Source organism: Camellia sinensis, chromosome 8 (assembly GCF_055761805.1).
Source record: "Camellia sinensis isolate YWXY chromosome 8, ASM5576180v1, whole genome shotgun sequence".
Taxonomy (NCBI): domain Eukaryota; kingdom Viridiplantae; phylum Streptophyta; class Magnoliopsida; order Ericales; family Theaceae; genus Camellia; species Camellia sinensis.
In genome coordinates this window covers 153445410-153458932 of record NC_138968.1, presented here as the reverse complement: position 1 = coordinate 153458932, position 13523 = coordinate 153445410, and the positions used below count along the sequence as shown (strand labels likewise).

Sequence of the window (13523 nt, the reverse complement as noted above, 5' to 3'; positions counted from 1 at the left end):
TTAATTAAAAAATTTCTTATCTTATGAATCACAGGCTATGAGTAAATTCTAGAGAATATTTTAATTTAGTCAAAGTTAATGGTTTAATGAAGAAACGACTATTTTATCGAAAGAGTTTGAATTCTTTGAAATCAATTATAAAATTAATTATCATAAAATAATCTCACAATTAAAGTGAAATTTCATTGTAGAAAAATGAGTACAACCCTAAATTGTATGTAACAATTAACGCAATTATATATATAGAGAGAGAGAGAGAGAGAACGCCATTTATACAACAATAGATTCGTAGGAAACCTCTTTGTTGGTAGGAAACCCCTAAGAGGGACCCAACAAAAACAAATTAAAAAACACTAGTGGGTTTTTTAAAAGCATGATGGTTGCTAACTCCACTGGAAACGCGTTGGTGTCGTGAAATTATAAAATAGGAAGTGAGCTTTGGTGTCTTGAAATTATTCTTAACATCTCATACTCCACAGAGAGAGAGAGAGAGAGAGAGAGAGAGAGAGAGAGAGAGACTGAGATAGAATGGTGAGAACTCCGAGCTTTGATAAAAATGGAATGAAGAAAGGTGAATGGAGTCCTGTAGAAGATAACAAGTTGAGAGCTTATATTCATAGATATGGTCATTGGAACTGGCGTGAACTTCCCAAGTATGCTGGTATAGACACCTCTCTATCTCTCTCTCGATGTAATTTAAAGAAAAATATGACGGTGTTTGACTTCATCACTGCAGTAAAGAAAATGTGTTCAAATACATCACTTTTCCAGATTTTTGATGATTTCAGGAATGATGTTTTGTTTTTTTGGGTACCTTGAAGCTTTTTTTCCCATAACCCTTTTTAATTTCATGTAATTCTCATTTCTGAGTAAATAAATTTTTCTTTCTTCGCAGATAAAAAGATAAAAAAATGCATTGCTTTTCCTGAAATGCACTTAAAAGAAAGAAGTTGAACTTCTTTAAACACTGTCTTGAATAATTCTAACTTGGGTCATGTCTTTAAGGTCTATCAAGATGCGGAAAGAGTTGTAGACTGCGGTGGATGAATTACTTGCGTCCAAATGTGAAACGGGGAAAGTACACCAAAGCGGAAGACGATCTCATCATGGAATTACATGAAAAACTTGGAAATAAGTATGGATCAACTACTTAAATTAACTTCAACATTTCATCTAAATGACGAACGCAATATTGGATGTGTGCATGTCTAGTTTTATGATTAAAACAATATATGTGATGGGTCTGGTGAGTGGTGACTTTAGTGTTTTCAAGATTTTCAATTATGATAACTATGGGCAAATAAAAGTTACCTCCTATATTTTCAATCAATAACAAGCTAGCAACAAAGAGATTTATACAAGCATGCATGCATTATTTTCAATGTGTGATGAGTTAAAAAGTGATAAAAATTTTAAGTATATTATAATCTTATGTGCTTCTCTGATATGCAGATGGTCAGCCATAGCTGCAAAATTACCAGGAAGAACCGACAATGAAATAAAAAATCATTGGCATACCCATCTTAAGAAACGCATTAAAGAAAATCAATCGACATTTGAATTGAAACAGAAAGCTATTCAAATTTCTCAATCTCTAGCCAATCTTGAACCGCAATCTCATGAATCACCACGATCTAAAATCAACGAAGTGACTGATGAATTGGGCTCAAAAGACGTCACTGATGAAATATATCAGCAAATTTTAGAAAGCTCTCCATTGTCGTCCCAAGAACTGTCTTCCAGTGATTTCTCTTCCAGCATGACTTCTGATTATGCACTTTTGAGTGATAAAAACTGGGTTGGGGAAGACATCATGAGTTCATTGGAATTGTTTGAAGAGTCCGTTAGGAATTTCTGGATTGAACCAGTTTTTGAAGATTTTTCGTACCAACAAAATGGATTTTCATCAACCTTGGCTGAGGGAGAATCTATGTGTCCATGTTTTTTGGACCATGACGATGATAGCATTGAGTGGTTCCACCAGATACTGAAAGAACTTCCAGAAAACTGAAACACTTTTGGCATTTTAATGTGTTATATATTTATACACATTGGTGAGTCGTACTGAGAGTCTTAGAAATAGGAATATTCATGCAATTGTAGAAGTTAGTTGCTCCAGTTTTGCTGTGTCAGAAGGGAATAAAAAAGGGATAGCAAACAAAAACTTTTATTAGTTGCGTTTTTGACATTTCTCCCCTCATTTTATCTTGCCTTTGGCTAGAGTGGGTTAGTTTTACTATGTGAGTGTTTGGAAAGTTTACTGTTACAAAAATAGATAAATATTATATTTTTTTTGTGTGATGTATGTTATTTAATTATACATTTTAAATTTTATTAAAGTGTGATCTTTGGGAGTGTGAATCACACATTTTAAGTGTGATTAATAATATTTAGATCACACCTTTTAAGTATAATTAAAAATATTTAGATCACACTTTTTAAGTGTAATTAATAATATTTAGATCACACATTTTAGTCGCCAAAAGCTCATTCGGGGAAAAAAAAAATTATACTCACTAGCTTCTCATTTGCTCTTGTGGAGATTCGAACCATCAACCCTCTCACACTATAATCCTTATACAACACACTCCTTCCACTACATCTGTATAACACTATATGATTATATATGCAACATATATCATTTATATAGTACATAGACCCATATTAATATAAAATTATATATATAAAGATAATTATTTTTTATTGAATATAATTTATGTAAAAATAAATTATTTACTAGAAATAAAAGAGACCACTTTTGGCAACTAAACATAATTTTAGTCACTAATTCTATACTTTTGGTTAATAATTATTTTTTAGTCGTTAAAAAATTTAATTCCCGGGTTAAAATTACCACTTTTGGTGACTAAACTTCTTTTTAGTCGCAAAAAAGTCTCACTTTTGGCTGCTAAACATCTTTTTAGTAGCCCAATGCCTCAATTTTTGCTACTAAATTTTTTTTAGTCGCCAAAAAATCTCACTTTTGGCTACTAAAATTTTTTTAGTTGGTAAAAGTCTCATTTTTGGCGACCAAACATCTTTTTAGTTCCCAAACGAGGCTTTAGTCACCCAATACCTCACTTTTGGCTACTAATTTTTTTTTAATTGCCAAAAAGCCTTACTTTTGGCTACTAAAATTTTTTTAGCCGGTAAAAGCCATATATGGGCAACCAAATAGATTTTTAGCCTCCAAAACCTATACTTTTGGCTACTAAATTTTTTTAGTCGCTAAAAATCTTTACTTTTGGCTACTAATGCTTTTTTAGTCACCAAAACCTATACTTTCAGTGACCAAATGTGCTTAAAGATGCTTTTTCTTGTAGTAGAGTGTGATTAAATATATATATATATATATATATATAATTACACTTATTTAAAAAGTGTAATTAAAACGTAGTAATATATATATAATCACACTTATTTAAAAAGTGTGATTAAAAAGTAGTAGTGTATAGATAATCACACTTTAATTAGAATGTGTGATTAAAAAATATATAAATAATCATACTTTAATTAGAATGTGTGATTAAAAAATATATATCTAATCACACTTATTTAAAAAGTGTAATTAAAAGGTAGTAGTGTATATATAATCACACTTTAATTAGAATGTGTGATTAAAAATATATATATATATATATAATCACATTTAATTGAAAAGTGACATAAAAAATGAATATTATTACACTCAATCAAATTAAGTGTGATTAAAATATCAATCTAATTTTTTTTATCACACTTTCAATAAAAGTGAGATATTTTTTTTTGTCAAAGTGTGATATTTAACTATTTTTGTAGTAGTGCTTGTTACTTTAGTAAGTTATTTTAGTTTTTGGTTATTTTGATCATTTTGATTGAATTTTTTTATAGTTGGATATGATATTTGTAAGAAAAAAGTGAAATAATTACAGGTTTAGTGTGATATTTTATCTTATTAACTATTTTAGCTTATTTTGTTTTTTTGTGAATCTTAATCTTAAAAAGGCTAAAATTTTTCTTGCCAAATACCACCTATATTTGGTTAAGACATTACAGGAAATTAGGGATTTAACGGCGTTCGATTAACAGTGTTTTATTAAACGTCACTATTTCTAATAATTAACGGCGTTTTTTAAAAATCACATTTATTATTAATTAAAACGATACCGTTTGTGAATAAAAGACGTTTGAAAAACGCCTCCAACTTTAGTCTCTCTTCAAACCCTCTTCTGTCTTTTCAAACTTTTATTTTGAAAACCCTATTTTGAGCATCGTCGTCCAGACGATTTTGAAAACCCTATTTTGAGCACCACCGTCTAAACGATCGAATCTTGTCTCACTCATTCTCTTTCTCTCAAAGGATTGAATCTGTTTGATAGAAGAAAAAAAAAGTTCTCTCTCTCGATTCTTCTTCAGTCTCTTACTCAGTGATTCTTCTTCGATTCTTCTTTAATTTTGTGATTCATCTCGGGATTGCGATTTCGAAGTTCGATTTTGAGCACAGCTCCATGATTTATCTTCGCGGATTTAGAACTCTTCGTTTTCTTCGATCAGAGGTTAGTTGTTCTGTTTGTGATTTATCTCTGTTTTGGATCAATGTTTTGCTTAGTGAATACTTTTGTTTAGGGCTCTATATAGGTCTTAAGCCCTTAGGGCTCTCGATTCTTCTTCACTCTCTTACTTGGTGATTCTTCTTTGATTCTTCTTCAGTTCGGTGATTTATCTCGGGTTCAGATTGTCAATGGAAGAATTTGTGGAGACATCTCAGTATCCCTTGCTTTTGGCGACATGCGATTTAAGACAAAGAAGAATGAGTATATTCTCTCTTCCTTTCCTACTAACATGAATAGAGGGTCCATTACTACATACATTCCTAATGATTTGTCTCTGTTTTCAAATGAAAATGATGCTGGAGAAGGGAGTTAAGGAAGAGAGATGGTCACAAAAATTTGTTTCTCAATGTGTTGTCTCAAACATTTTCAATTTTTTGTTTATCTATCCTTTTTGCACTCCTGTATCATAAGAATGCCCTCATGAATCCATTGGTTATAAATTTGCAGTGCACTCTCTTATTATTATCTTCCTACTGTCCTAAAACAATGGTATCAAATCAATCAAAAGGCAAACCAATTGCCTTGGGTAGTTCAGGACTTGTAGTTCTATTTACAGCTTAGCTAATTTTGAGTGTATTAGATTGCTTTGACAACAAACACATTTTGTTTTGCGCCAGAATAAAATTCAGTGGAGACTTGGTTACTGTAACTCCCGATATTTTTCAAGTTCCTCTTAGCTCAGATGCATAATTTATACCATTAGCATCTGATGGTTTATGGGATTACATGAATAGGCTTGTGGTTTCCTGTTTGAACCTTGTACTTACATTCTGTAATTTATCTTAAATTAGCACGATAGTTATTTATTTAATATTTTTCTCAATTAACCACACGATGAGTATCATCTCGTCAACTTTGCTATTGTTTCAGCTTAGAAGCAGTTAATTTTGTTAGGAATCAGCTTCAGCAACACAGAGATGTTCAGGTAAAAAATTTGCTTCAATTCTGGTATACTGGTGTCATGGTTTACAAAGTTTTAACGTTTTTTGTTCTGATTTTAGTTAGCTTGTGAGGCGCTTGGAAGAGCAGCTCTAGTAATGGATGCGTTGATGTTTATTTTTCTTGCACAATGCTTGATCATACTTGATCATACTTGTATTGTTTGGCTGTTCTAATTACCTACAAATTTGTGTATATTACAGGACCGACGTTCACGAGATAATGTCAGCATCGTCATTGCTGATTTGGGGTATGCACTTGTATGCATTAAGTTAATTTAATCTAATGTGTTAATCTATTGTACTGATATTAACCTTTCTAATTTGGTCCTGGCTGTGACTTTTTGTAGGAGGACAGATTGGCAAAGTTTGCCTCGTCAGAAAGAAAATTTTGTTTATGAACTGGGCCAAGCTTTTGCCACTATCGGTATTGTGTCATTAGGAATATGGATGTTTTCTCTACTTTCTACATGAGTTTTCAAGCTTGCTGACTTTGTAAATAAATACTCACGAATTTTCAATATATTTTGTGTCTAGATATATTCTGTAATTGTACATGTATCACATCTTATTGGTATTAATCAATGTGTCTCAGAAGAATCTCAAAGGATTGTCATTTACATTCATTAAAGTATTGTACCAACTATGGTGCAAGGATAAATTCACTTACAATTGCTTTTATAAATCATTATACTTTTAGAGTGATTTCTTGCTGATTGAAAAGCAATTAAGATTTGAGGATGCCTGCTAAATTTCAACTCTTTCGTGTCCTTGTTAGGATACTTTATAGAAATTCAAGTGCCAATTAAACATTAGCTTGGTATATGCAGAAAAATTAGTTTAGAAACTAGGAAGCCAATTTTCTCTAATATTCTATGACATGCAGAGATGTGTGGTAGAACCTTTTGTCAATGAAAGGTGAATTGTGCTAGATTGACGGGTACTTTGCGGAAAATGAAGTCTGGAATATGTTGTCAATTTATTCTAATTCAATGCCTTGGTTCCGTTTGGTTCTCTTGTTCAGAGCAAAGAGGGAAAAACATCATAGCCACTTTCAACCAATCAAAGGCATGGAAGTTCTCCAAACAGGTATTCAAAAGTTTGGAAAGTTGTGAGAATCTTTTGCGGTCTTGTGTGATGGGTGATCCTCAAGAAATTTGTGGTTTGATTCTTTAAGGAAACATGTTTTAGTTATTGTTCTGGAGTAATTGCTCATAACACTTGAACAATGCTCATTTTATTCCTTAAACCCTGCACCACCAAGCTCGAATCAGCCCTAACATTCCTTACCTTTTGGCCTTTAATTTTAACGTCTAAACAAGATAAGTAGTTGGTGTTCCTTTTTTCTTTTTTTAACCTCCAGCAACACTCTGGCCACCAACTCCAGCACACATCTTTGACCACCCCACGCCCGGCTACCACCAACAAATTGCCAAACATGTTCCTTTATTTTTGTTTTCATTTGTATTCAAAACAAATTACACCAAAAAAGTTTTTATTTGGTTTCTTGTTTTATGTAACAACATTATCAAACAATCCCTTAGGAATTGGTTTTTGATTTTCTGAAGGCATGTATGTTCTTTAACTTCTATTTCTGGTTATTATTTTTGTTTTGCAGTTTTGGTAATCCTTTCACCAACTATAATGAAGATGAGAACTTTAAGTCTGAACAAGGAAGAGGCTCTAGTAATGATCTAGCAAATCCTGTAGTTCAAGAGAGTTCTAATTACCCTAATTATCAATCTTACATGAAGAAAGCACCAAGGTCAAGATGGTAAAAACAAGTCACATAATTGTTCTATGAGGTAAATCTTGTCGTAGTTTCAGATTTTATTTGTAGTATTACTGGAGAAACCTCTTTTTGTATCTCAATTTAATATTTGATATAGAAAGATGAAAACTTATGTATATCCATGCATGCTAGAGCTAAAATTGAAGTTAAAGTTCAGACTTTGTTTATGAGGCATCAGGAAACTAGGCAAGACTGTAGCATGAGCTGTTTATAGGAAAAAAAATTTGAGCAAAAATCATCTAACTTCTTATTATGATAACGCTTGATCAATGTGTCATTTAAAACAGATTTTCATTATTCATTTGCTTAATTATCTCTCTCATGCTTTTTTTCTCAAATTGATCTTTTGAGGGGAATGCAATGTCAAGTTTCTACCTTTTTTTTTTTTTTTTTTTTTTTTGAGTTTAGTATTTTTAGCCACTCCAGAAACAGCTACTTATGTTGCCAATGTATTGCGATCTTACGATGGGTCAAGTATTTGCATTTTTGGAATTTGGTATTTTTCACTCTTGGAGGTGGCTTTTTGTTTGTTTTGAAGTGTGGAAAATTTAGTTACATAATCTTTGCTTTCCACAATTTTTGTTTTGGTACTGAACTTCTAATCCAAGAACGGCAGCATAGATCTTGCTGTTGCATTCTACATGAAACCAATTTGTACCTCAATGGTGAAGGCTTTATGAATAGAGAAGACTTTGACCTCTCATGCATTATAGTATCAAAAATTGGGACATTAAAGCAATTACTTAATGAACTTGGTAATGAATTTGTTGGTTTCATCTAGAAATGCCAATGTGGTATAAGAAATATGATAGTAACAGTCTTTGTGGAGTGCCAACATGTTATTTCAAACCTCTACGTCACCTTTAACTCATTTTTGAGTTCTTTATAAGGACTTAAAAGAGTGGTCATTCATGAAGTTGTATGTGCTCTAGTTTATTTAAGCACAACGTTTTGTTCCTGAGTCAACCAGTTTATGGACTAGCCCTAATTGTTTTGACTTTATCGGCTTCATGTTCGAGCTTGTAAATGAGTGAGAAACTAGACTCAAAGTGGCTGTACTAATATTTATCTAATGTTGAAACATCTCTATTGTAAATTCTCAGTTTTACTTGTATAATACTTGGGCGCAAATGATGTAGAATAGAAGACAACCTAGCAGCTGCCATTGTGGTGACAAACGAAGATAAATAATTGGCAATTTCTCAGCACAGAAATGAGCGCAGATGGAGGTCACTTGAGTAGAGGATGTAAGTAGCTCTGCTAGGAGTAGGACTTGCACTTTTAGTAGAGACTTGTCGATCTTACTTTGATTAAAACCATGGATAGGTCACTATACATTCTTGCAGCCTGGCTGTTATATGCTGATTGTAGTGTTGACCGGTGTTTTCCTCAACAAGTTGACATTGTAATCTCTCTCTCTCTCTCTCTCCTCTCTCCTCTGTGCTGCTGCTGCTGCTGCTGCTTTGGGTTTGTGTTGGAGTTAGTTGCTACTGTTGCTTTGTGTTTGTTCATCTTTCACTCTCTTATTGTACGGGAAAGAAATAAACCTTCTCGTATAATCCTGTTGACTAAGTCTGCGCTCCTCCGTACGATGTTGCTTTGTCACCTGAAAACACAAACGTGAGCTAGCCGGCGGGTGTGTGCCGGAAACCTCTCCGATGCCTAAGTCTGTAAGCTTGACAAATAGACAAAAGCTCTGTGTAAAAAGCAAAGTTGTGTGTTACCTCCTCCAAGGTGATGTTTGTGAGCTTTTATAAGTTTCGTGTGGCACAATCCTAGTAGGACTCATACTTCTCCATGCAGAGTCCTCCTAGGATTCATACTCCTGAAAGATAATGGTTATCCTTCAACACCCCCTTCACTGCTTAAACCAAGTGAGATGGTTTCTACCATGGCCGAGCTACCACATGACCGAAATAATACTGGCTATGCTGAGCCACAGAGGAGGCCGAACTATCCTCAGTTCGGTGCTTGCTTTTACTCCTCCTTATCTCGGTTCTCTCCTGCTCAACCCATGGCGTGGTTGGACCGAACTAATAAATCACGACCGGTATAACTCCAAGACCGGTCTAACTCCCAATTGCTTCTGGACCGAAGTAACTTTACATTTCTTCTGGGCCGGAGTAACTTTATCTTTATTCGACCGGAGTAACTTTATCTCTCTTGGGCCGGAGTAACATTGCGGCCTTTTTACCCAGTCCTTCGTACTTTGGGCCACAAAGTCCATCTCACAACTCGGCCCAATTTTCACCAAAAATTACCCTCTCAGTTCTTAATGCTTGAAATGGTTGGTTTATTTTTTTTATTTTTTTTCTTGTTGCTGCAATTCTTATTCCTTCAATTGATATTAGAGCTCTGCGGAAGACTTGGAAGTTGCTGCAAAGTTGTATATTTCTTACTGGTTAGACTTGGAAGCTATTGCAAAGTCACTTTAAAGCAGCAGCTAAGATGAGAGCCTTGAAGGTTATAATTGTTAAAATACCTTATGGGGTTCTATGCAAATTTTTTGGCAAATCACCTCTTTTAAATGTTGTTCATTTCACATTGTTGAGACCTACTCTTGAAGTTTAAGTAATTTGACTTCTTCTTGACCATTTTGATTTTAATTTATGTATTTAAAGTCTGAACAAAAATTGTTTCTATTCTTAGGTATGCAATACATTGTTTCTTATTTTTAATTTTGTTTTCAAGCTTAGTTTATTTATTATTTTAATAAACATCAATTATTAGTTTTTAATAATTGTTTATGATAGGTCTTTTTAGTTCAACCATATAAAATTAGCACAACTTAAAAACTTTAAAAAAAAAGGCTATGGCGGCGTTTTTTAAACGTCACTATATCCCAACCCCAATGGCTAGATTTTTAAAATATATAAATGTCTATGACGGCATTTCAAAAACGTCACTAAATATCATAGTGACGTTAGGGTAGGACATTTGGCGGCGTTTTTAAAAAACGCCGCCTATACTAATATAACAACGTTTTTTAAACGTCATAAAACTATAGCGACGACCGCGTTGTCAGCGTTTGGTACTAAACGTCATAAAAAGAATTAGCAACGTTTTTAGTACCTATAGCGGCATTTTTAAAACGCCGCTAAAAGTCAATTTTCCAGCAATGAGATTAGAATATAGCAATGAGATAAGATCGAGGGATCATACAACAATGCTAGGGACACAGAATTTTACATACTGAATGACTTCCTTTCTCTCTCCACACACACACAGGCTATGTGAATCGGATTTCATATCTAGTCACCCAACTAATGATGTAGAAAAAATGTTGGGAGACATACAGACCTATATGCTTTTCTATACTCTCTATATCCCGTCAAAGGGGTTTGTCCCCTCCATGTACTCTCATCAAACAATTCTATATTTAAGTTCTTATCAAAATTGATGAAATTTTGTGACAAATTAACTAAAGTTACTAAATACAAAATTTTTAAAATATTTAAATTGTTCATCTAAATGCAAAGTTCAAAAATAAAAAAATAAAATTATAGGAGACATTTGGCTTCTTTCCTTTTTCTTGTTTTGTTCATTCAAATAAAATGGTAAAAACTCAAAATCATACTGCCAGACAACTGTGTCACTTCTTTTTTTTTTTTGAAATAGCCAAAAAAAAACCTTTATTGACGAACAACACACAGTACAAATATAGAGGTGAACATCAACAAAGACCGATGGTGCAAAAAGTATCATAGCTACATTAGCTAATCCCAACTAGGTTGGCACCAACTAAAATGCCCAATCATCTGCTAGCACCACCCAAAGTTGGAGAGAGTCTAACCAAAAGGAAAAATGGGAAAAAAAAAAACAAACAAACACAGCAGCAAGACTGAACCAGACTAAGAGATTACACACCCCTCCCTCTAAGAAAACATCTCACTTGCCTAAGATTTACCAGAAAATCCTGCACTGAAAAGTGGTGCTTAGCATACCTTGGTTTCAACCACAATGCAATTCTCACATTTATCACTTCACATAGCTCCGCCAAGTTTGGAATAGAAGCATTAAACACTGTATCATTCCCGTGTTTCTAGAGAGACTACAATACAACCAGAGGCACTCCTCTCCAAATCTTTCTCTTTTGACTCCTAAAACATTGTCCTTCCTACCATAATAGAATTCCTTCAACAGATTCAGGTAAAACCCTCACAACATCCCACCAATTCAGCATTGCAAACCATACATTCTAAGCAAATGGGCACAAAACCAACCCATGATTCACTGTTTCCAACTCAGTCTTACAGAAAACACACAATGTTGAACCAGAACTGTAAAGGACACCAATTCTTTGTAAGAAGACTAAAGTCTTAATTCCATTTCTCCAAGCTAGCCAAGTAAAGAATTGGATTTTTGGAGGCACGTAAGGAATCCACACCAATTTAGTACATCTTAACAGAGGGCTTGTTGGAACTAACAAACCTTTATAAACAGAGCACACTGAGAACACCCCTGAGGATGTCGCATTCTACACTGGACTATCTACTTGATCTGCTACAAGACTTGGTGCTGTTACAAGAAAGTTTCTAAGCCTTAAAACCTCACTAACCTCCCTATCATACAACCTTCTCCTGAACTAACACACCCAATTTCCTTCAGCAACCTTTTTGCTATGCATTGATCTAAGTGATTCCTCCTTATCTACCACCAAGTCATACAAACCAGGAAATTCCTCTCTAAGACATGTACTATTCTACCATTTATCTATCCAGAATCTAACATTATTCCCATTCCCGATCTTTAATTGAAAGTTGTTCATATAATACTCCAAAAGGGTGTTATTTGACTCTGCGATAGTAATTATGTCTTTCCAAATACTAGACATGGTACTAGTGGTAGAAGTAGAATGAACCCAATCCCTGAAGTCCACTTTATACTTACTACAAATAACTCTTCTCCACAATGCTTCATTTTCATACCCAAATCTCCACCAGCATTTGATTAGTAAACAAGAATTAACTACCTTCACTCTTCTCAGCCCCAGACCCCTTTGTTCCAAGCTTTTAGTCAGTTCCACCCGTTTGACCGTATGTACCTTTCTTCTTACTTCTGATCCTCCCCAAAGAAATGAAGCATGCAATCTCTCCAACACTCTAGCTATCCCATTAGGCATTTTAAATAAAGACAGATAATACACAGGCAATGATACAAGAATAGATTTAATGAGAGTAAGCCTACCGGCATGGAATAAAAGGTTCCTCTTCTAGCTAGCTAGTTTGCTTCTCACTTTATCCACCATTGGTCTTCAGGTTGCTTTACAATTGGGATTAGCCCCTAAGGGCGGCCCTAAATATTGCAGAGGCAGCTTATTGGTCTTGCAATTCAGTATAGCAGCAAATCTGTCCAAAGGACCATCAAGAACACCCACTCCACAAACCTGACTTTTATGGTAATTAATCCTCAACCTAGACATAACCTCAAAACACCGTAAGATCCTCTTCAGGTTTCTAACCTCCTCATCTTCAGCTTCAGACAAAAGTAAAGAATCATCCGCAAATTGCAAATGAGACAACACCACACCCCCAACACCTATTTTCACCCATTTAATAATACCCAACTGGTATGCCCTAGTTAATAACACATTTAAACTCTCAACCACCAAGTTAAATAAGAATGGGAACAATGGATTTCCTTGTCTAATATCCCTTTGTGGACAAAACTCATTAGTATACGAGCTAATGTAACATGCTCCATGATCCATTCTGTCCATCTTAAACCAAAACCAAAATTCAGAAGCATTGAGTGTAGAAATCCCCAATTTACTAATCATAGGCCTTCTCAAAGTCAAGTTTAATTATTACTCCCTTTTTCTTAGACTTCTTCCATCCATCCATCACTTTATTCGCAATAAGTATACCATCAAGGATATTTCTGCCCCCAAGAAAAGCTGATTGAGTTTCACTGATAACATAAGGAAGCACTGCTTTTAGCCTTTTTGACAATACCTTGGTTAAAATTTTATACACTGAACCAACAAGGATAATAGGCCTAAAATCATAAAGTCCCATAGGGTTCTCCTTTTTAGGAACAAGAGTGATAAAAGAGTTATTCAATCCCTTCACCAATCTACCATTCTTATGGAAATCCTTCATAAAATTGATCACATCCCCTTTCATCATCTTCTAGAATTTTTGAAAACAAAGAATATTGAAACCCATCACGCCTAGGAGCCTTATTACCATCACAATCCTT

The 13523-nt window shown here is 34.2% G+C and overlaps 1 protein-coding gene across 1 annotated transcript; it reads left to right on the top strand.

Moving 5' to 3' along the window:
- The first annotated feature begins 501 nt into the window (after positions 1-501).
- LOC114269245 (uncharacterized) lies at positions 502-2015 on the top strand. Its single transcript, XM_082881882.1, has 3 exons — positions 502-661; positions 1006-1135; positions 1453-2015. The coding sequence occupies exons 1-3, from the start codon at positions 529-531 to the stop codon at positions 2009-2011; spliced, it is 822 nt and encodes a 273-aa protein (XP_082738008.1). The 5' UTR covers positions 502-528; the 3' UTR covers positions 2012-2015.
- Positions 2016-13523: the final 11508 nt, after the last annotated feature.

Coding starts and splice junctions, on each gene's coding strand:
- LOC114269245 (XM_082881882.1), top strand. CDS start 529: ATGGTGAGAACTCCGAGCTTTGATAAAAATGGAATGAAGAAAGGTGAA. Junction 662..1,005: donor TGAACTTCCCAAGTATGCTG/GTATAGACACCT, acceptor CATGTCTTTAAG/GTCTATCAAGATGCGGAAAG. Junction 1,136..1,452: donor CATGAAAAACTTGGAAATAA/GTATGGATCAAC, acceptor TCTGATATGCAG/ATGGTCAGCCATAGCTGCAA.